The sequence below is a fragment of the Lytechinus pictus genome, chromosome 8 (assembly GCF_037042905.1).
Source record: "Lytechinus pictus isolate F3 Inbred chromosome 8, Lp3.0, whole genome shotgun sequence".
Lineage (NCBI taxonomy): Eukaryota > Metazoa > Echinodermata > Echinoidea > Temnopleuroida > Toxopneustidae > Lytechinus > Lytechinus pictus.
This window is the reverse complement of record NC_087252.1, coordinates 11,524,340-11,550,700: the sequence shown is the minus strand read 5'-3', so window position 1 is coordinate 11,550,700 and position 26,361 is coordinate 11,524,340. Positions and strand designations below refer to the sequence as shown.

General features: G+C 37.6%; 1 protein-coding gene across 1 annotated transcript in view; it reads left to right on the top strand.

Annotated features, from left to right (window-relative positions):
- Nucleotides 1–222: 222 nt before the first annotated feature.
- LOC129267224 (multiple epidermal growth factor-like domains protein 8) overlaps nt 223–26,361 on the top strand; it is a 46,217-nt gene continuing 20,078 nt past the window's right edge. Inside the window, exons 1-26 of the mRNA XM_064103572.1 lie at nt 223–850; nt 2,306–2,522; nt 3,819–4,005; nt 4,686–4,834; nt 5,289–5,444; nt 6,347–6,551; nt 7,204–7,282; nt 7,828–8,008; nt 8,622–8,785; nt 9,629–9,832; nt 10,381–10,599; nt 12,679–12,930; nt 13,887–13,990; nt 14,513–14,641; nt 17,019–17,126; nt 17,597–17,845; nt 18,365–18,522; nt 19,052–19,262; nt 20,135–20,357; nt 21,012–21,147; nt 22,095–22,345; nt 22,765–23,009; nt 23,537–23,729; nt 24,118–24,292; nt 24,692–24,852; nt 25,277–25,421. Coding sequence (XP_063959642.1) covers nt 620–850; nt 2,306–2,522; nt 3,819–4,005; nt 4,686–4,834; nt 5,289–5,444; nt 6,347–6,551; nt 7,204–7,282; nt 7,828–8,008; nt 8,622–8,785; nt 9,629–9,832; nt 10,381–10,599; nt 12,679–12,930; nt 13,887–13,990; nt 14,513–14,641; nt 17,019–17,126; nt 17,597–17,845; nt 18,365–18,522; nt 19,052–19,262; nt 20,135–20,357; nt 21,012–21,147; nt 22,095–22,345; nt 22,765–23,009; nt 23,537–23,729; nt 24,118–24,292; nt 24,692–24,852; nt 25,277–25,421 — 4,732 coding nt within the window. The 5' untranslated portion in view covers nt 223–619. The remainder of the gene's footprint in view (nt 851–2,305; nt 2,523–3,818; nt 4,006–4,685; nt 4,835–5,288; nt 5,445–6,346; nt 6,552–7,203; nt 7,283–7,827; nt 8,009–8,621; nt 8,786–9,628; nt 9,833–10,380; nt 10,600–12,678; nt 12,931–13,886; nt 13,991–14,512; nt 14,642–17,018; nt 17,127–17,596; nt 17,846–18,364; nt 18,523–19,051; nt 19,263–20,134; nt 20,358–21,011; nt 21,148–22,094; nt 22,346–22,764; nt 23,010–23,536; nt 23,730–24,117; nt 24,293–24,691; nt 24,853–25,276; nt 25,422–26,361) is intronic.

Below are 26,361 nucleotides of genomic sequence, written 5' to 3'. Positions count from 1 at the left end.
CCTCTTGCCTGGCTAACAATTTTTTTCTGATAAAAAAATGCTTCTATAAAGCAAAGCTACCTCTGTGTGCATCAATAACATATTCAGTGTGTGTTACAATGTGAAGGGCCTCGTCATGCACATTTATTGATATCATCATAATTGATATGGTCTGCTATTGGAGGCAATGTTCATGCGTCAAACACAAACAATATACAGATGATCTTCAGCAATAAACCATTAATGTTTACAAACTACAATGAAAATGCCAATTGTAATCAATAATGTTCCCTGAAATGTTTGTTTTTCAATGGATTTTATATTGAGGTTTTATTTAGTATGGAGCTACATGTACATGGAGTCTATAGAAGTACCGTGGTTAAACATAGTAGTTGTTATAAATAGTTTTATGTCAGTGGTATTAAAAACCACAACCACTTTGGAATACTTGTGGCTACACTTATGATCACTTTATTTCATTATTTTGATGAAGTAAACACTCTTTGAACTCTCTCATTACATCTGTTCTTGTGTATAGGCCCTTTTTGTCATTACTTGTATGTTTTTATGTGTTGAAGTCAAATGATAATATGTGACTTCGACATATTTTCTGGAATGTGAAACAATGAAATAAAATCAAATGAAATTAAACAAATCTCTCTCTTTCCGTCTTGCCCTCACTCTCACTCCCCCTCTCTCCCTTTTTCTTCCCCTCTCTCTCTTTCACTCTCTATCTCTGTATCCATCTTCTCTCTGTCTTTGCCTATCTATCACAGGTTTTGATCTGAATAATCAATTAGATGATCTCATTCAGTACAGCTTTGAGACGGACGAGTGGACTCAGATCACGCCAAATGGAAGTGTCAAACCGGTACGTAGTTTCACCAAGAAGGAACATTGGTTGCTTCAACAAGAGTACTTCAAAGAGGAAGTTCACTTTGACATCATAGTGGTTGAAATAAAAAGCTGAAAAAGAGAGAAAGATAAATGACTACTCCAGACAGAAAATTATTTTAACAGAAAAAACACTGAAAATTTCATCGAAATTGAACAAGGTATATTAAACAAAGTTGTGACAATTTAAAGTGATTCCTATGTTGATGAAACACTCAAACTACCTGTATGCATGTCTTCACGTACATGCAATGAGCAAGCTGATGATGTCATATCCTCACTTATTCTTTTGTGTTTATCAGGCAAAATATAATTTTTATTTTCAAGGACTACTTTTCACAACATTGGGGAAGCTTTGCCATTGCAGTAAATCTGGGCCCCATCTTACAAAGAGTTACGATTGACCCAATCAATCGTAACTCTATGGAAATCCATCAGTGTCATAATTTTTTTTACAGGAAATTTGCAAAATGTCCTTTGTAAACAAAGGAGAACACACCAAATTGTCAAGAAATCAATGAATTTATGGATATACATTCATATCTATAATTTTTTTTCAACAAACATGCATTTTATATGCTGACTTTGCTGGTTTTCCATAGTTGCGATTGATCGGGTCAATTGCAACACTTTGTAAGATTGGCCCCTGAATTTGCTTAGCTATTTTGAGCAGCATTGTTGAAACTTTGAATATCAAAGCAGTCCATATATCCTTTATGACAAATCACAGGACTGGATTATTTGACATTCACAGAGTGAGGTTTATAATTTCTTATATCACATTGCCATGTATATCACATAGCACAAAATGTAAAGATCAAGATGTGTTTTGTTGCAACCTGAATCTTTACAGCTGTCCCATATAATTATGAAAAAGTGCATGAACAGCTTTGAAGAAACAGCAAATATTTTATTGCAGGTTATTGAAGTATACCAGCAATTTGTCCGGAAATAAAAGCAATAAGCCTAGATCTTGTTTTTATTGATATTTGTGACCTGGGAAATGAGATTTGATGCATATTAGTCTTTGCACAAACCCATTTGAATTCAGTTACATCTAAATCAGTATTGGATAGTTAAAAGCAATTTCATTCCAGTTGATTCTTCCATTGCCCCTTCCCCTTTATTTAAACTGTCATCTAAAAATTGAAAGGCATTTTGACCAAACACAAGTCAAGAGGTTAAGAGGTGTTCAGCCCTGCCCCTCCCCAAATAAAAAGTGGACACAATGCTCACAATGGTGTAGAATTTGTGTTCAGTCCTACATGTATAAGTGCATTAGAGCAGCTGGAGCTAAAGCTGGGGTAATATATAGTGTCCCATTGAATTTGTGACTAGATAATTAGGGCCTCATAAATGCTATTTAATAATTGTTATGCATATTATTTTAAGATGATATTTGACGAATGAACTTTTAACTTCTCGTTGACAGAGTGGTCGGTATCGGCATACCATGGAGCTGTATGAGAACCACCTTCTGGTCTTTGGAGGAATCCTAACCAACGGATCCTGGTCCAACGAGCTCTGGTCCTTCGACCTTGCTACCCTCAGCTGGGAGCTACTACCGTCTGGAACTGATTCGGTCCCTCCGGGCTTGGCGCACCATTCCTCCTGTATAGTGGAATATTCTTATCTTGTTGTCATAGGAGGTATGAATCTTAACCTGTTGGGATCTTTATTCTTTTGAGGTCGGCTGGATGTACCCATATGTATTGTGTTTTAATAGATAGCATATGTACATTCTGAAATCATTTTTTTTATAGGAAATAAAACAATATGCTTTTCTGCAAGAAAGAATTATGGTATATAATTCAAGCTTTCATTTGGAAAAAAATGCATGCACATGAGTTAATGCTTGCTTAACTGCTAGCCTCCATGCAAACTTTGCCCAAGCAAGATAACTACTTCACAAAGAAATCTTACAGTCATTACTTTTAATTTGATGAAAAAATGAAACGGCTCAAACGATGGGCAGTGTGTGTTTATTTTTTTGAAGAGTTATACTTCTAGTGGCCTACCTATACGAATAACTGTATCTAGATATTGTGCAAGCAAGGCAATGGTGATGTCACTGCATGTGACAGAGAAAGATGGATAAATATTAAAGTTGAGTGGCAATGACCTCTTCTTATGTGCATATTCTAAACCATTCATCATACTCCATGGGGTAAAGTGATCAGCGAAACACAAGCCTTTTACCACAGCGAGTAAAGGTTGATGGGGGACACTACACTTAATCACATGATTGATTTATAACCAATCCGATAGCAAGTTTCCTACTATATAGTATACAAATATACTTTGCCTTGAGAGTTTCTGGTTAAAACTATGGGCAAGAGGTGACTCCAGAATAGTACTATTCACTGAGGTACTATTGGAGGCACCAGAAACTCGAAATTATGGCAGAGTATATTTGTTTTATATTTTGGATCAAAAATTTTAAACAAAAGGAAAAAAAACAGAATAAAGGCTTACCTTTTATCCTCTCTTGTCACTCTGATGGTCTTGTGCTCTTTTCTTAAATAATATCCAATTTTAATGAAATCCAAGTTTTAATAGTCAATGGAAATGTCCGAAAAAGTCAAAGCAGAAACTGTAGTCTAAACATTTTTACACTATTTACATCCTTTTCTTTGTGCGAGAGTCGCCCATGGTAAGCACTCGAGCTTACCTCGCTGAATGTTGGTGATTTTGATATCACGCGCATCAGGCGTATGGCGCCGTGACGTCATTTCCCCAAATAGTTTTACTATTTGGGGAAATGACGTCACAAAAATGACGTAATTTTCCCAAATAGTATGCCTAGCTGCCAACATTCCAAAATAGTTGAAAATACACATAATCACGTGAAGCTCTTTTAGCCAATGACCGGAGGATAAATTTTTGATCCAAAATATAACATATTATAAACACTACTAACTGCAATGATGTGATTTTATTTTCAGGTGCCAGTGAAGACGGGACCTTCTTAGGAACAATCTACAAGTATGATCTTCAGCTGCTTCAGGGATGGGAAGAGATCACTCCTCGTGGTGGGCTGGAAAGAGAAGTCAGACTACGAGATCACTCAAGTGTATATCACTATGATACCAAGTCTATTATCGTCTTCGGTGGACTAAAATCACCTCAAACGTGAGTGTTATTTCTCTTTTTATTCAAATGGTTTATTGAGATAAATTACTTTTAGTTTAGCCGAATTACAGAACTACAGTTTGGACATTGAAATAGATTGATAATGTAATGAGTCAAGATTACGGAATTGCTCAAGCGCACATGTATATCACTATGATACCAAGTGTATTATCATCTTTGATGGACTCAAATCACTTCAAATGTAAGTATTTATTTGAAAAAAGGGTCAATTCATATTTGTTTATTAAGATAAATTACAGTAGTTTGGATAATGAAATAGATTGGTAACAAAAATATGTAATAAATTAGGACTATGAGATCTCACAAGTGTTTATCTTGAGATTATTGAAGTCTATTATTTGTCTAAGATGGACTCAAATCAATTCAAACGTAAGTATTCTTAAAGAGAATGATTCATAATGGTATATGGAGAAAAATTTCTTTTGAGTTTACCCAATTTTACAGTAGTTTGGATAATGAAATAGATTTTCAATACATAAATACTATGAAGTAAGACTACAATATGACAATGACAAGGATCTATTTTTAGGTGTCATATAAACCAAATAATGGATCATTTCATCTTTCACCTCATGAAGTATTCCGTCCATTTCACTCATAAATGTTCATTATTTGTATACTATTTGTTTAAAGTGAACATCCTGTATTTTCATTCACAGGCACAATACACTAGTGAGTAGTAGAATAAACACTGTGTATGCCTTTCAGTTTGAGGATCGCTACTGGACCAAGCTGGCCTCGTCTGGAAGTGTAAGAGCTAGGTCTTACCACACAGCAAACATCATAGGCAACTATATGGTGGTATACGGTAAGAAGCCATACACTCTTCTCTATCATTGTGACGAGGAAAGGTCATTGTATTACCCTTCATTTTTGTAGATTTTATGATGAACAGGACAGGATATACACCTTGACACAAAGCTTAGCAATCATTGTAGAATATTACAATAGATTGCATAGACTACAATATACAATCAATCGTGAAAATCAAGTGGGTGATCAATCGCTAACCTTTGTGTTACGCGACCCTGGTCGGGAAAGTCAGCAAGAAATTTTGTACATGTTAAAATTTCTTGCCGGTTTGAATAAATACCAAGTTTTACTCTGTCCCACATTACTACCCTCTTTGCATACATACTTTATTTCTGTTACTAGTTGATATGTCATATTGTAACTGTTTATATTATATTGCTTATGTTAATGCTGAAAAAATTAATTGAATTGAATTGAACTATTAGACATTTTTGGTATGAATATTTCAGGAGGAAACGTCCATCACCATCTCTCGAACACCGGTGGTTTTGTGGTGGTAGAGGATTATGGTGACCATGAAAAATGCTTTGAAGATGGGATAGAACTGTATCACCTCGGATGCCATAAATGGATATCATTCAGTGAGATGGCCGGAGACTTTCAAGGTGAGCTCCTGTAGCTTGTCACAGAGGGGTAAATGATTGACTAGTTACAGAGTCATTTTTAAGGGTCACTAATTGACTGAGAAATGCTTTGAATATGGCATAGAACTTTATCACATATACATGGATATCATTCAGTGAAATGGCTAGACTCTTTGAAGGTGAGGTCCTATAGCTAGTCATAGAGGAGTTAATAGTTGACTCATTACAGAGGTATTAAAGGGGTCAGTGACTGACTAGTTTTGTATTATGGTGACCATGAAAAATGCTTTGAAGATGGCATAAAACTGTATCACCCGGGATCTCATAAAGAGATGGCAGGAGACTTTTAAAGTGAGCTTCTATAGCTAGTCACAGAGGGGTCAATAACTGATTAGTTACATACCTGGGTCAGTGATTGACTAGGTAAAGGGAGATAATGGTGACCATGATAAATTCTTTGAAGTTGAGATGGCTTCTACTTTCAAGGTGAGTTCCTATAGCTAGTCAAATAGGGGTCAATTTATTGACTAGTTACAGGGGTATTAGGGTTCAGGATTTTCTATAGATTCAAAGGTAGTCAGGGTCAATGATTTACTAGTTACTATTTCTTTGCTATCTTTAACTTTTCTTTTCCCTTTCCTTTCTTCCCCTCTTTATTGTTAACTATCATTTTGTCTCTATTATTAATATAATTATTTATTCAGCAAATAAATTTTAAGAAAAAACAATACATTTCAGTATAAACAATACAAAATAAGAAATATCAACCATTGGAACACAAGGGATAGAAAAAGTTATTACTGAATTACTGTAGCATAAAGCCTCTGTCCCTTAGTAATATCATTATCACTCTGCATATTGTAACTTGGAATCATCAGAAAGATAATGCTATCCTCCTCCATACCCTCATTAATATATCATAGAACCTGGACCATACAATCCTCACACCGTCACAAAGGGACGATTTGCCCATAGTGCAGTGGTACGAGACCAAACAACCTTGGTCGTCATCGGTGGATTCAACGGAGTCACTCAGAGCGATGTTTTCGCCGTCAAGATGCCTGGCACCGTTTCTATCAACCCCGCAACAGCAAACCAAAGTTTGAATCCATGTGGCTCTCATAAAAGGTAAGCATGACAGTTTCAACTCTCTCAATAACAGCAATGAAAATAACATTGATAATAATAACAACATATTTTAAACAGGGTATTCACTTCATTTCCTGTTCTTCCTGCAGGCCCTGCTTATAATGATGTTTTTGTACAACACTGGCTTTAGCATGGCTAATTTGATTGGGTTTTAGTTTTAAGAAAAGATTACAAATGGCAGTTTTTACTATTAATGCATGAATAAATTCATATTGAGATGATCCATGCCTCTAGACTCATAAAAAGATAAGGGTTTAATTATTATTATTATTATATATTTTTTTTAAATACAAAAACATTAATTTGAACCCTGAATTAACGGGGGGGGGGGGGGGGGGGGGGGGATGGGGTAGAGGTCATAGATCAGTCCTGCACAAAATTTGTGATTATGATACAACCACCCAACCTTGTGATACTCCAAGGTTATGAAAATTGTATATAAGGGATCACAGGGTTACAGCCATCTTGTAATCTTGTTTCATTTAAAAATCAGCTTTTTCAGGGGAAAAAAAAGTATGTATAAAAAAAAAACGATTTAATGTTTGGATTTGGTTGTTTCAAGTCATTAACAACTCCTGTAGACAGCCCATTATGAAAAAATTATATTGTTTCATCATTCATCTTATTTCAGTGAGAATAATTGCACCCTTGATCCAGCGTGTGGTTGGTGTCCTCAGTCTAGCACCTGTCTGGGCTTCTCTGATAGTCAGGTAAGTCATATATAACACTAGAGTGTTTGGTGTAGTGTAGATAGTACACCGAACTGTGGTTTGTATTGTGTAAAGAAATACACTAGACTGTTGTGGGTCAGATGTAAAAAGAAACACCAGCCAGTGAGACGGGGTGGTCAGGTGTAGAAAATTCTTCAGATAATCTTGGGTTAGATGTAGATAAAATACACCAGAGAGCATTGGGTAAAGGTGTAGAAATCCCCCCTCCCTAAATATACCAGACTAGGATGGGTGTAGACAAGAAAAATACACCAGACACAGTTGGGCCAGGTGTAGAAAAATATGCCATACATGGTTTGATCTGGTGTAAAATTTATGTGTTTACCAGTCAGTGGTGGGTTAGATGTAGATACATACACCAGACAGTGTCATATACACCAGACATAAGTGACTTTGGTGTAGATAGATTATCGTGACAGGGGTCGCTGTAGCATTGAAAAGAATCACCATAAAGTTTTTAGGGAAGAAACTTTTCTATTGATTTTTGAAGGATTATACTTATTATTTCACTTTTGGTTTTACAGTCTTGTTCAGGCACACTGCTCCAGCCCGAGTGTCCGGGTATATGCAGTGCTCTGATCACATGTGAGGCTTGTATGCTGTGGGGTCAGGGAGCCCAGACAGCGACCTTTGACCCTGAGGTCACCCATGTCAACGAGCAGTGTGGCTGGTGTGTGCAGGATCGTGCCTGTTACTCTCTATCGGGTAAGTGATAACAAATAATAATAATGTAAATTTTGAACATTTGCATGTAGGGAGTGCTGAGAACTATCAATACTATACTGCTCATAACATTGCCAATTAAAAAACAAGTGAATAGTGTGTATTTTTCAAAAGAATTCACTTTGACTTAATGACATTACACAGGTACATATCATGCTATGATATTTTTACTATGTCTATGTCAGAAAGTTGATAGCAAATTTTCCTTTTAATATGTACATGTACTATATGTACTTCAATAACAGTCATTATTTGTCATTGTTCATTATAGGATATTGCTGATTTTAGCCTTTTAACATGAGTCAGAAATCTATGTTTCATCCTGAAAAAATGGCTTTTGCAATCCACTTTTTTCGCATGGTTTTTTTCAAATGTGCCGCAGAATATTGTTATAAAGGAATGCCTAGCAATTGAGTTTGAAACTTCTTGTTAAGTAAAGATAGTACATACATGTTCATTTTATGGAAACCAGAATGTAATGACTGGGGTAATTTGCTTAGCATTTTGAGATATTGTGATGTATTTAGCATTAGATATAAAAGTGGAGCATTATTATTTTTTATTTGTCTTTCTTTCCTGTTGTTCAACCTTTCAGCTCCATCGGGTACGTGTGATCCATCTGCCGGTGATTCTGGTGCGTGGTGGGGACCTTCATCAACCTTCATTGCATCCTTTGACCAGTGTAAGACTGCTGACTTTCCTCCTGGTATAACCATGATGAGATACACCCATCCGCAGAACTTATCTTATCCAGATCAGGTAGGAAGTAATAACTTACACCTTGATTTAAGTATGGTGTTGAAAAATTATATGTGGTATGTGGGTAGGGGAAAACATTAACACTGGACATAACACCAAACCTCAAATGAGGAAGTAGTCAGTAGCACCTTATTTTAATTATGGTGTTGTAGTATACATGTAGTATGTGTGTAGGGGAAGCAAACACCAGACATAAAACCAAACCTGACATGAAAAAGAAGTCAACACTTTATTTCAAGTAAAGTGATGAAATATAGTGTAGATGTTCTAATGATTTTCCTCCTGGGATAACCATGATGAGAACTTCTCTTATCCAGATCAGGAAGGAAATAGTCAGTTACACTCTATCTCAAGTATGGTGTGGAGTCTTTTAAGTATTGTTGTTGCTTTTCATTGCATTCATTTATCAGCACCCCAACAATGTTTATTTTATAAATTACTTCAGACAAGTTAGGTGTCTACGTTCATCAACTTCTGGCCACCTTGTAATTCCAAACTGAGTGAATGAAAGCGTTGAGATTAACTCATCATAATGAAGCTCCTTTTAATTGCAGTAAAAAATGTCTTAGCCTCTGAGACGAGACAGTGACCAAGACCATGATGTTAGCATTTGACACAGAGACAAGATACATGTATGAGATGGTCAATCATTGTCTCAAGGTGCCTCAAGACACCTAACACAGATGATGATCTCCAGTTTCCCCAAGGACAATTTCACAGTCTTGGCCTTGTTCTTTTTTGCTAACTTCTAGTACTTGGCTTTCGCCTTTAAGCAGTTAGTCCTTGACCTTGTCCTTTGACAGTCTGGCATTAGCTGATGGTCTCCCCTCTTCTCTCACCTAGGTGTCCATAATAACAACTACCCAGCAGACAGTCAGCTACTACCCTGTCCTGCAATCCTCAGAGGTGAGCGCTGGTGGGTACTACACAGTGGTCTTCAAGGGATTCCTCTACCCTCAGGGCGCAACGTCGCCATCGGTCTGGATCAAGGCCACCAGAGCAGAGGCTACTCTGACCATGAGCACGGATGAAAACCCTTCGAATGCAGTGAGTGCTTCTCTTGAATTCCATTCAATGTATTTTTTTTCAACCATCTAAAGGACCAACAAAATAAGAGAAAGATTCATGCAGTACCATGAATGAAAATTTAATTGATAGTTTGGATTAATTCCATGAAAGCTCTTGAGCACTGCTGAAGAAGCGGCAGTTTGAACAAAATCCTGGTAATGATAATAATTCACCTTGGAATAGAAAATTACTAGATGGATTGCATCGCAGTACATTCTGGATATGTCGACCTTCCATAAGTAGAATAGCACCAAAGAAATCACTTTTTCAGACCAGAATGTGCTAACATTTGTTATTCTAATCATGGATTTCAAATTTTTCTTGTCGCTCAAATTTCTGTCGTACAAAAGAAGCATGATATAACACCCTTTTACAACAACTGTTTGATGCTTGTATTACATTTACAAACTTGTGTTAATAGCATCTTCAAAAATTTAACAATCAGTTGACTTAGGCAGATACATCTGTATATGAATGTTTATTGTTATTATCATTGCAATGTACATTGTCTTATTGCATACTCTCAGGTGAAGGTAGCTGAAAGAGCTCTAAGCAGTACAAACGAGTCGCCCATCCTGGCCAAGCGTACTCCTACCACCGATCCTATCTTCCCTGACACCAGCCCGGGGACCAAGTACTATACGATCATGGAGGAGAGGAAAGAGATCACATCAAACATGCAATACATCAGCTCTGCTATGGAACTTCGCTGGAATGGTTATGTTCCCAGTGGTCTCACATACCATGTAAGTTTAGAGTGAACAGGGTTACCAAACCTTTCTTATTTAGAAATGTGTAATTGTTAATAACTGATGAAAGGGATATCTGGGGCCCATTGCATAAAAGTTACTATTATAGTAACTTTACCATCCAATGGTTATTGCCATGGTAACAATGCTACCATTGGATGCCAAAGTTACCATGATAATAACTTTTATGCAACAGGACCCTGGCTGTTGAAGGTCATTTCACAAAACTGGTGGTTATTGAGATCACTAATATAAGCAAGATATGTGCTTTTATGGAACAAGATAAATCAAATTGCCATGTGTTAATGCATTAATTTCTTTCTATTTGCTAAAAAGCAGTCAATACAAGTCAATTTCACTTTTTATATTATATACCATCTATTAACCCTAATTCTCCCGGGGGGGGGCCATAATGGCCCCCCCTCGACAATTTTCGCGATATATCCGCTGCGCAAAATTTTTTGACCTCGCCGCTCACTGACTTTTTACTTTCAAGTCTCGCGCAAATTTTGAGACCAAATTTGTGACGCCCGGATACGCGGTTACGACATTACGCAACATTATGTAAGCGCATGTCAGACCCAAAATTGCTCATAAACGTGATTTCATGTACAAATTTAATGCAAATTGTGTATTTAGCCAAAATTCATAAATGTATCATTATTTCTTTTTTTACTGATTGAATTTAATTAATTTTGCCTTGCTTATGATCAGAATTAAGTCTGGAACGATTTCCATTGAAAAAACAATAAAAAACAAAAAGTAAAAAAAACCAATGAAATACATAAGAAATTCATAAAACAATAAAATACATAAGAAATTGATTTCCAAACCGAAGTTTTTTTTAATTGCGATTGTTAAGAATGCTACAAAGAATATTTTAACCAAAAATTAGCATTCTAGGACTTTTATTTAGTGAATTAGAGCAAAAAGTATGATTTATGCATAAATTAGCATAATTAATTCATATAAAATAAAATCTCATTATTTTGGAAAATTTTACCATACAGCCTTGTAGATTACATCGCACACAACCAGCATGCAAATTTTTGCGTCGCTCGAGCGATCAGCGGCCGAGATCTTAAGGGGGGGCCATAATGGCCCCCCCCCGGGAATGACAAGAATCAAAATACCCCGGGTGATTGAGGGTTAAGAGCTAATCTAATGTACAATTTACATACCTTGAAAAAGTGAGACATGGATATGACATGAGTCATTATCTGTGGTAGTAGGTGTTTTCCCATGTAGCATTATTAAACATTGATTTGTTTTTCATCATATTGAAAATGTATGTTCAGCATGTATGATCAAGGTTGTCTGATCACTCCTCTCTCGGTTTCTTGCATGTCCTATATGGTAAATGTACCACTGTGAATATAAACCCTGTTTAGTACTGTATTGCAATATAATGTCACTGGCCCGTATTCTGAAGTCGGGTTTAACTTAAACTCAGGTTTAAAGTTGTGGTTTAAGTATGGACAGCCAATTGTTACATAAATCACTAACAGTAGAGATATCATATTTCAGCTCATTTTGCTCTCAAATCATTCATAATTGTCTAGGAAGTATAAATAGCTGATTGTCTTCACCATCGATGAATCAGAAAAGAGCACAGTAAACATAAGAAACATACAACTTAATTAAAATTTTGACACTTTTGGCTTCCCATAATTTTAGCACAGAGTTAGACCATGGTCTAAGTTAAACCAGACTTCAGAATACGGGCCACTGGGGTTAACTATGCCTGCTGTGAACCACATGTACAATTTCTTTGTCAGCTGCAGTTGTCGAGGTGACATGACAGTTGCTCCTGCATCAATTGCTTTGGACTTTAAAAAAAACTAAGATGTAGGGTTAGGGGGAGGGTTTCAATAAGTTTTTTGTTGGGTTTAAGGTAGGTTGTAGTGTTAAATCTATGGTTGCAGTTAGCCATTTGAGTGTGTGGAATTTTATAGCGTAGCAATTGTCTCTCGAGCAAATGTCATGGAACTGTTTTTCAACCTGGAGGAATCATTACAAAGAAAACAAAAGTCTAACAATTCTTTATTTTTATCATTTCATTGTTTATTCACATAGAGCTTCACCTCAGACTACCTCCAGCCGTACAAATCCGACTCCTGCACCAATTACTCCACCTGCCGGGGGTGTCTGACCGATGCTGCGTGTGGCTGGTGTCCTGTGAGCGATACGTGTGAGCTCCGGGATGGACCAACCCTTTCCATGGACCGCTGCGGGACTTCCTCGAGACCCATCGAGCACTATCTGGTCTTGGATGTGGACAATTGTGGGAATTGCAGTCAGCATTGGAACTGTGACCTGTGCACGTCGGTGAGTTGAATGTTGTGATTGTTGAAAAACACTTGCAGCTTCATGTAGCCGCTCGAATGATTTAAGAAGTGACATTGATGTTGATGTTGCTGGTGTTGATGATGATGATAGTGATAATAAAGATGATGATTGTGATGGTGATGACGATGATTGTGATGGTGATGACGATGATTGTGATGGTGATGACGATGATGATAGTGATAATAAAGATGATGATTGTGATGGTATTGATGATGATGATAGTGATAATAAAGATGATGATTGTGATGGTGATGACGATGATTGTGATGGTGATGACGATGATTGTGATGGTGATGACGATGATTGTGATGGTGATGACGATGATGATAGTGATAATAAAGATGATGATTGTGATGGTGATGATGATAGTGATAATAAAGATGATGATTGTGATGGTGATGACGATGATTGTGATGGTGATGACGATGATTGTGATGGTGATGACAATGATGATAGTGATTGTGATAGTGGTGATGGTGGTGGTGCTGATGATGATAAATGTAATGGTAATTATGGCAATTTTGATAAAGACATTGGCAAATTAAAACAATTATGATGACGATTATGGTGGTGATGACGATGATGGTAGCAATGGTGGTAATGATGATGAAAATCATTTTGATGATAAATTTTTATCATGATTTCAGGAAATGCTATCACATTATATGAATACAGAGAAAAATTCAGGTGTCTCACTTTATAGAACAAGACAGGACCACCAGTCATGGACAAAGTCATGTGTGGTTTACAAACAGCTGAATGAAACGGCCTATCAGCACCATTGTTGCATGAGCATTTTGCTCAATAGACTGACTAGGAACCAATCAGAATTGTTCTTTCATATTCGCGATTAATAACTAACCTTTGTGATAATACCTGGCCCAGGTCTGTATTGCATTGACTTGAAATTCTTTTGTTGTATACATGTATATCAGGATCCGTTGTGTGAGTGGATGAATGCTGATGTATCCTGTACCAGGCGAGGGCGCTTTGACCACGCGTTGAAGGATCCAGGAGAGTGTCCTCCAAAGTGCCAGGAGTGAGTATCATTTTCATTTTTTTGAGATAGAAAATAGTCTTAATTTAGTATGAAATTATGTTTGTTGTTTATTTTGATTCAAGCACATCATTTATGTTGTCGCCCATTTGTACACTTGCAGTGTTAATAATAGTCTGATCCAGATCTATGAACACTTATAGGGCATTTGTGCTCTATTTCAAATCTTGTGATACTCCCAAAATCAAGCGCAAATCCTTTTGATTAAATCCGTAGTTGTAGCTGATTTGCATTCAATTTTACTTCAGCTTTCTTACAATGCCCCATTATGCTCAATTTGGGGATTTTCCCTTGATTTGCAATTGAATTTTTCTGTGATTTATTTGTGTGAATATCCACAAACTGAACATACTGACCTTTTTTACTTGCGCATAGGTTGACAACAGTTGGCACAAACTTTATACTCTCCTTTTTATTTGCGCATAAGTTGACAAAAGTTTTAGAGGAACATATTCTAGTGAATGATTGTCATTGCTGCAATGTTATTATTTTTTTACTTTACAGGATCACTGACTGCAAGAGTTGCATTGATATCAAGAACTGTGCATGGTGTGCCGACACGATGACCTGTTTACACTTTCCAACGTACATCTCTTCCTTTATCCATGGGGAGTGTTCTCACTGGTTTGATCAGTAAGTATTACTGCTAATATCTATTCTTAGATTATTCTTCATTATATATGCCTGCATATTGGTTCCATGGCCTTGGGTGTCGTGAACTTATGTGTGGAATAAAGTGTAAATTGGGAAAAAATTGAAGAAATAAAAGCAATGGTGATGAATGATAATGATGTTGATGATATAAATTTTGATATGAAGTTGATTGTGATGATAATGGTGATGTTCATGATCCGTCATTAGATTTTCGCGGCAACTTGCTAGTGCTGGAAGGAAGGGATGATGGGGGACTGGATCTTTTGGAGGGAGTTGGTGATAATGCAGGTCGAGATGCTGTTTCCTTTGGTTCTAGAATAAAATTGATTGATTGATTGATTTATTTCAATTGGCAAGTCACCAATATATACACAGTATCATTAAAGAAACAACAGGCTTGCACAGGATGACCCACCAGAGCTCAAAAGCTTATTTCCAGTGGGGTCCTTGACATGTATAGAATTGCGATAATAAAAGGTAAAATTATACTGTTTACAAAAAAGGAAACAAAAAACAAAATCTAAATTTACCATTGGCAATAAATAAGACATAGATGTTTTATATACATGAAGAATATAAAGAAGAAAAGAAGAAGAAAAAGGAGAAGAAGAAAAAGAAAGAGAAGAAGAAGGAGGAGGAAAAAAGGAGAATAAAAAGGAGGAGAAGGAGAAGGAGGAGATGAAGAAGAGGAAGGAGAAGAAGAAGGAGGAGGAGAAAAAGAAGAAGGAAGATGGATTAAGCACTTTTTAAAAGCGGATTATTATCAAGAATTGCGAAAGAAAAAGGATATTATAAGGAAGAAAAAGAAAAAGGAGAAGAACAACAAAAACAACAACAACAATAATGACACGAAGAGGAAAATAGAAGGAAGAGGGAAAAGAAAAATTAGTAAAAGAAGAAAGGACATATCGATCAAAAAACTTCAATCATATGTAAAATAAATAATAATATCTGGCAGAGAAGATAAAAAAACATGGTCAGTATTCAGGCTAAACCAGCCGTAGATCATTTGCATCTTCTCTTTGACTCTCAAGTGAAAAATATTCTTTCAATTTCCTCTTAAAATGGAGAAAAGATTCCTATTCACTTTGTATAAAATATCAAATTTTGGGACTCCTATAGGTCTAGATGCCTTAGCCCTCAGCTAATACGATATCAATGTTGACCACTATACTTGGTGATGCTAGACAAAAAGTTTGTCACATTTTAGAATATAAAATCTTTTGCATCATTATTAAAGAGGATTAGTGACGAGGATGAGGTATACACCAACATTTTCAGATTTATTTAAGCCAATGCGAAACAAAAACAAAATGGCTTACCGCATGGCACTTTCTCAAGACCAGTTGCTAACCCAGCAAGGGTTTCCAACGCGTCCTTCTCTTGATCGTCATCGATGGTTGTTGTTGAGGTTAATGCAGGCTTGAAAGTATCCATGCCAACGATAATCCCATCGAGGGATACCTCTCCAATGTATTCCATCAATTTGATTTTTCCATGGGAGGAGTCCTGGTGGTCCACCCCCTGTAGCGTTCACTTCCTTCTTTCGTCTCGAGTGCTCTTTCTTGACTTCAATTGTTTCAATTTCTCTCGGACATCGTCTACAGATCTTTTATTTCCTGATGCAAAGCCTTCTGCGATGTTTTGCCATGCTGTCAGTTTCATTGCATGTGTAAGGTTTGCTCCGAGCGTTTTTTTTATGATGACTTTTCTTTCCATCTCTTCATCCACGAGTATGTCCCTCTCGTGATCGGTGAAGTTTTCTCGTCGTTTAATCGGCTTTGGTTTGGACATTTGGTCAGCCTTTGTTGTCACCGTCCTTCCGATGCCGGTTGGCAGGTTGCCGAACACGTGTAAGCTAGTGCGTGTACACTGTGCGGCTGGTGTATGTTCTGCTGCGGTAATTGATTGCTGTCTACAAGCGCGACACTGCATTGCGTATTTAAACACTACGCGCATTTTTTATTGACATCGCATTTGATTGGATTAAATAGATGCAGAGTGGGAGGAGTTGAAGATAACATGAAATGACATTACACGCAGATAACACGGTTTTCAGAATACAGATTTGGGGGGATGTTAAATCAGAGAGATAACACAATATTTAACACGAAAGATCAGAAGACTAAAGGCTCGGGCCCTTTCCTTTGGCTTGATGTCATCTCTGAATGACCTTGTAATGAGGAAAAAAGCCTTACCAAAGTGCACAAGTGCACCTCTTGGGAATCAAACCTGGGTCTCTAGAATCCAAAACTGAAATTCCCGCTCCAATGACTGAGCTATCGCTGTTCTTCCATCATGCTTTTGCCTTCACTATTGCATTCATTTACAAGTATATTTGTTCTTTGTTTTTCAGGGAAGACTCTGTCTGTCCATCTTGTTCTGCTCATCAGAACTGCCCTGACTGTCTGGATACCTTCCAGTGCGGCTGGTGCGGGAATACAAACGATCCAGACATTGGAGTGTAAGTTACCTTCCAAACTTCCAATACCTCCCTTCAGGGGAGTTTTTCATGAAAAGTTTTGTCAGATGCTATAATCTACTATGAATCCTTGCATCTGATTGGCTAAGAACAAATTAGTAGGTGAAAATCACTGACAACACGTATTATAAATTCTCCCAGATTCGTAAGTCATTTTCAGTTTATATTACTATGAACATTTTAATTGTCAATAGTCCCTATTCCACTATTCCTATTCCACTATGAACTATATTCTGTGTCTGAAAATCATAAAATATCATTTCAATTTTGAAAATTCTTTGTGGAGTTTACTAACAGGTGGACTCTACTGCAAGTTAGACGGTACATATTTTCCCTATGATCTACTCTGAATTAACTTGAATAACTTGATAGCTTATTAAATACAGTGGTCAATATATTAAGTTTATCCCAAATTGCATAAATGTGCATGCCATCTAACTTTTCTCTTGCAGTTGTCAGTCTGGGGATTTCAACGGCCCCTACTCCACTATGAACTGTTCGGCCTCTGTGTCTGAAGCCCACGAGACATCCATTCTATCGCCAGCTGACTGGTCGTACGAACAATGTCCGGATGTTGATGAGTGCAGACTTGACCGACATGATTGCCATGCCAATGCTACATGTACTAATACGTATGAGGGATTTGATTGCAGGTGTAACTATGGATTCAAAGGGGATGGAAGGATCTCGTGTAATAGCACGTGAGTACTGCACAAAATACCTCCAGAAGGGTAATGTTTTAAAGTATAATGAATGAGTCAGCAGTACATGAATCAGGAATTAGATTTGAAGGAGTTGTAAGGATATCATGTAATGGTGTGTGAGTATTACACAGATGTTCTCAGTAAGTAAAATAAAAAATAATGAATGATTTGATTGTATATTTAACAATAACAATAATATGCATTCAAAGAAGATGGGGGAAAGTCTGTGATAGCATGTAAGTATTATACAGACTACTACCACCACCACCACCACTACCGCTACCGCTACTATGACCGCTACCGCTACTACGACCGCTACTCAAACCACCACTACCACTACTACTCTTTACTCCTATTAAATTGCTACCCTTCTACTACTAATGCTACCCTGTGTGAATAAAACTACAGATAAAAAACAAAATAAAAATTTTGATACAGCTACTACTACAATCTAGAAAGTTGAGTTGGTATTGAGATGCTTGCAATTAATCTGTCTCTCTCTTTCCCAACACCTAGATGCTTCCATACATGTGAGTTTGGCTACTGCAGTGGCTCACCAGACTTTGAGTGTATCTGTGACCTTGGCTGGACTGGGGTTAGCTGCAACATAAGCTGCGGGTGCAACAATCACAGCACTTGCGTCAATGGGGTGGGACTGTGTGACCAATGTCAAGGTAATGTACCAATATATTGATACCTTGTATCCGAGATGAAGGCTTAAATTATTCAAAGGTCACCAATGCAATTGCTTGAGATTCCCTATTTGTTGACCTTGTTGCCCCTCTTACAGTCTCGGATATCTTTGTGCCCTTTTTTCATTTTTCCCATCTGGGCAGTAACACAGAAATATGCCTTATAGGAAAGCGACCTTACCCTAAAATTATAGAAATCCTTAGTTCTGAAATGATCTCTTAATACCAACAGCTATTTCCAAATATTGGGAAGTCTTTTTGCTATTTTTTTAGGCACTTAGATCGGATCAAGTACTCAGTAATTATTAGAAGTGCTTCATGAATTGCTTTTGATTCCTTTTGAAAAGTAGATGCAGGCAGCTGGATATTAAGGAATACCAAAGTTTTTGTGCAGTGAGAGCAGGCACTCACAATGTACACAATGTTTCGCATAAGTATCCTTAGTTTGTTTGAAATGAAATACTGTTATCGATTTCTTCTAAACAATCGTACCATTTCATCCCTCATACAGAATGGTCTACCGGCTCCCACTGTCAGTATTGTTTACCAGGTAGCTATGGCGATGCTACTTCACCCACTGGCTGTGTGGAGTGTGATTGCCATGGTCATGGGAACGCATCTTTGGGTAACTGTGATGGATCGACGGGTGTCTGTTATTGTACTGGTAATACACTGGGAGACTATTGTGAGACGTGTGAAGAAGGTTTCTTTGGAGAACCACAGTAAGTGTCTTTCAATGATATTCTACTCTTACATAATGATGATATAAATGATGATACATGTACAAACAGATATTTGGTGCTCCATATGGGCATTACTAAATGCATGGTTTTTGTTGTGCAATTGAACACTGAGTATGAAACTTTTACGGGCCTACTTGTACAACGATTATAAACTCAACCTGAGAACTTTGAAAACAATTAGTACTGAAAAATCATAGCTGGTCTGCACCTCCATCGACTATCCCACTAACAAGGTGATTGCAGAAAAATCATCTGTTAATAAAGGCAGACTTGGTATTATAAATAAGAGCAAAGGTAGATTGTTCGATAGAGAAGAGGTAGTGTACAAAAGCAATGTAAACAGTTCTTGTGGAATTTGGGGTGTAGGATATACCTGTAATGTACATGTAGATGATGATTGGAATGATGTTGCTAATTACTTAATAGAATTGTTATTACCCTTGTCCTCAGATTTTTGCTTTCCCACACAATATGTATCCATTCTCCACACCCTGTGGAACATTCCATTACAGTAAGAGCTGTGAAGTTCAGATTTGTGTCTTACTGGGTTCCCATTTAACACGTCAGTGAAGAGTAGCAAAGTATAGATTTAAATCTTGCCAAAAGATGATAGTGCTATGGTGGGATTTGAATACATGACCATCTGATTACAAAATGAGAGTCAGAACCATTATACCCTAATGCTTACATTTTTCAAGAAATTATTGCCATCACTGTTTGCTTGATACTTTGATATCATGAGAACCTTGGTTGAAAAAGAATGTTAGACCATTATGTAGGTTAACATATTAGTAATAGCCCTAGAGAAATTGATTTGTCATTTTTGAGATCATTGTTATTGCTATTAATAGGAATGGCGGAAAGTGCTACCAGAAGTGCAATGGGCGATCCATACTGACCAACGTCCATTCCTCAAGACTAGGTTCCTTTGAGGGTCTTGGTGTGCAGGATCCCAATCATGGATACTGTCTCTGGGTTTTGACTACCTTCGACAGTCTGGTCCAAGCTTCGGGAGCACTCAGCTCTCCTGGAGCCATAACACTTACAGTAGACACCCTGGATGTAGAGTGTGGGGTGAGTATAGTCAATAAGATCAGGGATGGGGCACCTTTGACAGTCTAGTCCAAGCTTCTTGGGCACTCAGCTCTCCTGGAGCCATAACACTTACAGTAGACACCCTGGATGTAGAGTGTGGGGTGAGTATAGGCAATAAGAGCAAGGGGATTGGGGCACCTTCAACAGTCTATTCCAAGCTTCTTGGGCACCTAGCTCTCCTAGAGCCATTAGACTTACAGTAGATACTCTGGATGTAGAGTGTGGGATGAGTATAGTTAGAACAAAGGATGGGGCACCTTTGACAGTCTTTTCTCCAAGCTTCTGGGGCACTCGGCTCTCCTGGAGCCATAATACTAACAGTACATACCCTGGATGTAGAGTCTGGGGTGGGTATAGTCGATAAGAACAAGGGGGTGGAGGTACCTTCAAGAGTCTGATCCAAGCTTCTGGGGCACTTGGGTCTCCTTGAGCCATAACACGTACAGTAAATACCCTGGGTGTAGAGTGTTTGGTGAGTATAGTTAAGAACAAGACAGGATGGGGGCACCTACAGTATGGTGCAAACGTAACACTATGAATGACTAGTAGAACAGGATATTAATCCATATGTAGAAATCTTTACTTCAGCTCAAGTAGTTTTGATTACACATCTGTGTTTTTTCCCCCTTCCAGCGAGATTACGTTCATGTCTACGACGGCATCCCTCAACATCTATGGGAAAACTTTGGTGTATCTATGGAAAGCCAAGAGATTGGGGCTTACTGCGGTCACTCATCTAGCTCAGACATCACAACAACTTCATATTCAGGTATGTAACATTACATGTGACTACCCTGCACAAAACACTTGATAATTCAACCAAAATTAATTTGTACTTTTCTATACAGTAAAAAGTAAAAAGAAACAGACTGTAAGATTTTAAATGATATATACTCGTACCTTGCCAAAATTATCCAACTACAAATTGTATACCCATATATCTACTTCTTTCAAAGCAAATGTAGACCTGACATGGTGATTGTACATTTGCTGTTATTGTTTCCTCCCTCTGAAACAAGCTCCTAACCAATATTCAAAATTGTTGATATATCTTATCCCTATTTAAAACTTGCCTACTATAATTGTTATCAAAGATTTTCATATTCAAATTCATTTAACTGTATGTAAGCAACCAGAGGACCAACCTCTCAAGGTCCCCTCAGAGGGACTGGATAGATGCATTACCAAAGGATGCTAGGACACCTGTGCCCATCTTACAAAGATTTGCGATTGATCCGATCACGCACAACTATGGAAAGCCAGCAATGCCATTGTCTAAAATACATGTTTTTTCAATATATTTCTTGATATGGGGCCCGTCTTACAAAGATTTGCGATTGATCTGATCAACCACAACTATAGAAAGCCAGCAATGCCAACAACTAAAATGCATGTTTGTTCAAAATGTGTTATAGATATGGTGTATGCTATTACATTCATCATTGTCTTGATATTTCAGAGTGCATCCTCTTTGTTTACAAGGGACACTGCAAATTTCTAGGAGGAAAAATTATGACAATAATGGATTTCCATATAGTTGAGATCGATCAAATCAATTGTAACTCTTTGTAAGACAGGATCTTGCAACACCACCAGTCTACAAAATGTGATATTGCCCAAGAGAGTCTTAGTGAATGCATTGATTCATTATCATAAATGCATGTTCATGCACTCTGAAAAAATAATCAAACTTCAATTCCATTTACTGCTTTACAGGTGTAATGACAATTGCCTTCCAAGCCAATGTTAGTGCGACATCGCCGACGCAGGGCTTCACCGCGGTCTACGACGTCCGCACCTGCCAGGAGGATTGCGACGGTAACTGGCACTGTGCCAACGAAGACGAGGATGAAGTGGAGGACGATCAGGTGTGCGAATGCAGGGCGGGGTTTACTGGTGATGACTGTGAAGAGGAGATATGCCCTGACGACTGTGGGTTGCTTGAGGGGCGTGGGATGTGTAATGATGTGAGTATCTTGAAGGGTTCGTGTTCACGTGATCTACGAGCAGTGGGTCTTCCTCTGTGATAACCCTAGAACTCTTTATAGTCCCTTGGTATTTCAGTACGGGGTGGGGGGGCATTATGTCCCCCCAGATCTTGGCTGCAGATCATACGCAACAGAAATTTGCACGATGAAAGAAAATTATGTATTCTGTGTGTTTGCATAACTAGACTTTTCCTAAATCAATTTTTATATGAATAAATTATGCTAATTAATCTTTGGAAAATAAATTTAGCTGTGAATCTATAAAATATTTCAGTGGACAAAATATCGCTAACACCACTCCCACCCCATAGTTTTATCATTAAGTCAAGTACAACACCCATCACTATACATGTACCTCGAGCTGTCCTACATAAATGCATTCTCTATATTCCATCCAGCATCTACTCCTTTGCATATGCAACGAGGGCTACAGCGGTGCTGCATGTGATATCGTTACAGCGCCCTCAAAGTCTGATTCGAAAGCAGTGTGGTCTCTTCTCTACGACGCCAATCGGCTGAGCTCTAACTCTAACGTTGGTCCGACCAGTCGTATGGGTCACACCATGGTCGCGGACGGGGATGGAAAGTTCTGGCTGTTTGGAGGTTACTCCCAGGATAATCAACGCTTGAATGATGTCTGGAGGTATGTTTTATATACAGTTGGGGCCAGAAGTTTACATGCCTCTGAAAGTTCTATGAAAACTGTACACTTGCAAAACATAAAATTAACTTTATTTTGAAAACTCTGACAAATATGGTATTAAAAAAAAATGAATTCACCCTGCTCGTTCATCATACTGTCATGTCACCAGGAGCCGGAGACTACTTCGAAATCTTTTTTTTTTTTCTTTTCATTTGAGAAACACATTAAGAAAATCTTTGCCAAAACACTTCCTATTTGTGCTTGTCTAATTTCTTTGTGCAAACATTTCGGATGATACTTTTGTTTGTTTGATGGTGTCCTGATTAGAAATGAAATATCAATTATAGATATAACGTTGGTATGGGCATGTATTGAGGAGGGAAAATGATCATGTTTGAGAAGGGCGCTGGAGTAAGAGACCTGGGCCGGTCCATTTCATATATAATAATCTATGAGGTAATCAAAAGAAAAAAATCATTTAATCTTTTTACAATAATCTTCTTACTGTTTGCTTTCTACGTCATCAGCTATGACCCATCATCATCCCAGTGGACGCACCATTCTACAGGAAACGCTCTGGCGCCCTCTGCCCGTAACTACCATGCAGCTTCGTACGTAGCCCCTGATAAGATGATTATCAGCGGAGGGCTATCTGATAGCGAGGTCCTGAGTGACTGGTGGATGTTTTCACTGACCCATCACACGTGGTCTGATATATCGGTAAGATGAATTATAGTTTCTTTTAATGTTGACATGTTGTCTTATTTTATTGTTTTCAATTCCTACTTTTTAATATGCTCCCATCTGTTGTTCTTTTTCAGATAAAGTACATAGGCCTAATGATATTTTCTATCTTTACGAAACATGCCACTCAACAATATGCATAGCCGCTATGTAGACTGAACACACTAAGGTTTACTAACGACTTTGTCAGTTTTGTTGTTGTTGTTAATTTGTTACTTTGTTGAAGATTCCATTGATGACCTAGAGATAGCAGGCCATGCATTGATGATAGACCCTGATCGTCGTCAGGGTTTAGTACCCACGATTGGCTCATGTAAGAATCTGAGAATAAACTAAGATTTCCCATTGATTTTGTTTCTTTCAGAATCCCATTGATGACCTAGAGATAGCAGGGCATACAATGACGATGGTTGACGATAGAACCCTTATAGTCATCGGGGGCTACTCACCAACATTGGGCCTGATGTCAGAAATCATTCACTTTGACACAAATACGCTGACTGGTCATTTCAAGTCATCTCAGGGAACTCCACCGACAGGTATGTATAAAAAAAAGTTTGTTTTTAAAAATCTTTTTTTGATGCAAAGTGTTTAAATTGACAATGAATATTAGATTTGAATATCATGAAGTTTCTCTTGGGATTTTTGTTTTTTATTATCCTTTTCTAAATCACTAGTGGTACATGTAGGTTATTTTGTGATTCGTACACAGAAAGCCATGATAAAAAAATGTTAAGAATGCAATCTGTTATCACCATCAGTATTCAGTTCATTTATAGCAACATGTGTGCAATGGTACTAAGTTCTCACGATTGATTACATACATGTATCTCTTACAACATACTGTAATCCTTGGGTACATTTATCATCACTATTTCTATAGTGGTTGAACCTATATTGTCATACATTTGTTATCTCTATCTGATTTTGTTGAACAGGTATATTTGGTCATTCTGCTGTGTGGCACAACGAGACAAATACCATCTATGTGTTTGGGGGTTACCGATTCCACCTACAAGCCCTAGCAATCTCTGACAAGCTCTATGCCTACCATGCCCCATCGGCTGGCTGGAGTATACTGCCTTCGGAGGGATATAAGGTAAGATGACAGAGAGATTGGAGTGAAAGGGGGAAGGGGATAGAATAGAGACATTATTTGTGGGAGTTTTAAGATAAGATGACAGAGATAACAGCGAAAGGGGTGGGGGAACAGGGGGAGAGTCAGGGGAGTAGGGGAGGGGATGTGATGTGTGCAGTTGACACACACAAAAAGATTACTAAACAAAAATAGTGAGCGGAGAAAAGAAAGCAAAACCAAATTGAGTCCATGTGGCTATCTTTAGATATACACTTTGAATCAAGCGCTTCAAACTCGCCTTCCTTCTTTATTCTGTTGCAAGAGGTTGGTACTTGTTAGTAAGTGTATGAAAGGGAAACCACTTGCATTGCATCCATGGGCTAAATTATGTTTTGATGAATACTTACCTTTTCAGCATGTTTTTTTTTTTTTTTTCTTGTGACAGCCGGAAGCACGCATGTACCACTCGGCGGTGACCTTCTCTAACTACATGCTTGTGTTGGGAGGCTTTGCGGAGGGAGAGGAACTCAACGATAACGTACTGGTCTACCATTACTCCTGCAATAAGTGGCAGTCTTTAGATGGACAAGGTAATACATGTACAGCTGTGTGTGTAATTGAGTTTTTCAGACGTGTATCATCCAAATATGATTATTTACGTCTGTGACTGACCTTTAATGTCACCATCCGATAGCCGTGCCCAGGGCTTGAACCTTTGCTTTAAAGGACAAGTCCACCCCATTAAAAAGTTGATTTGAAGAAAAAGAGGAAAATCCAACAAACATAACACTGAAAATTTTATCAAAATCAGATGTGAAATAAGAAAGTTGTGGCATTTTAAAGTTTCGCTTAATTTCACAAAACAGTTATATGCACTTCCCGGTCGGTATGCAAATGAGGGAACTGATGACATCTCTCACTCACTTTTTCTTCTGTATTTTATTATAGGAAATATGAAATTTTCAAATTTTCTCCTCATTGTCCTGTGAAAAAAAGTTTTATTTCTCCCTGAAAATGTTGAATTACCATTGTTTAACATTTTATGGTTCAGTCAAGTTGGACCTTATTGTCATATCTGTAAAGATTGAAATATTGTTCAATTCAAACAATAAAAACAAAAGAAATAGAGAGTGAGGGACATCATCGATTCTCTCATTTGCATGTGACTAAATTGTGCAACTATTTTGTGAAAAATAAGCGAAACTTTAAAATGTCATAACTTTCTTATTTAACATCTGATTTTGATGAAATTTTCAGTATAATGCTTGTCTGATTTTTCTTTATTGATTCAAATCAACACTTTTCTAAGGTTGACTTGACCTTTAAAATCCTGTCTATGAAGACCACCTGCTCATGAAGTCTATTTTCTTGTCTCCTATGAGCGGTCTTTATAGGCAGATCTCAGTATACAATAGACTCTGCGTAAGTCAACCCTCAAAAAGTAAATTGCTCTCCCAAGTCCCTAAGCTCTTTTTTTTTTTTATACCTGAGTATGTAAATTGCATCGTTTACATCTTTTAAGTCAAATTT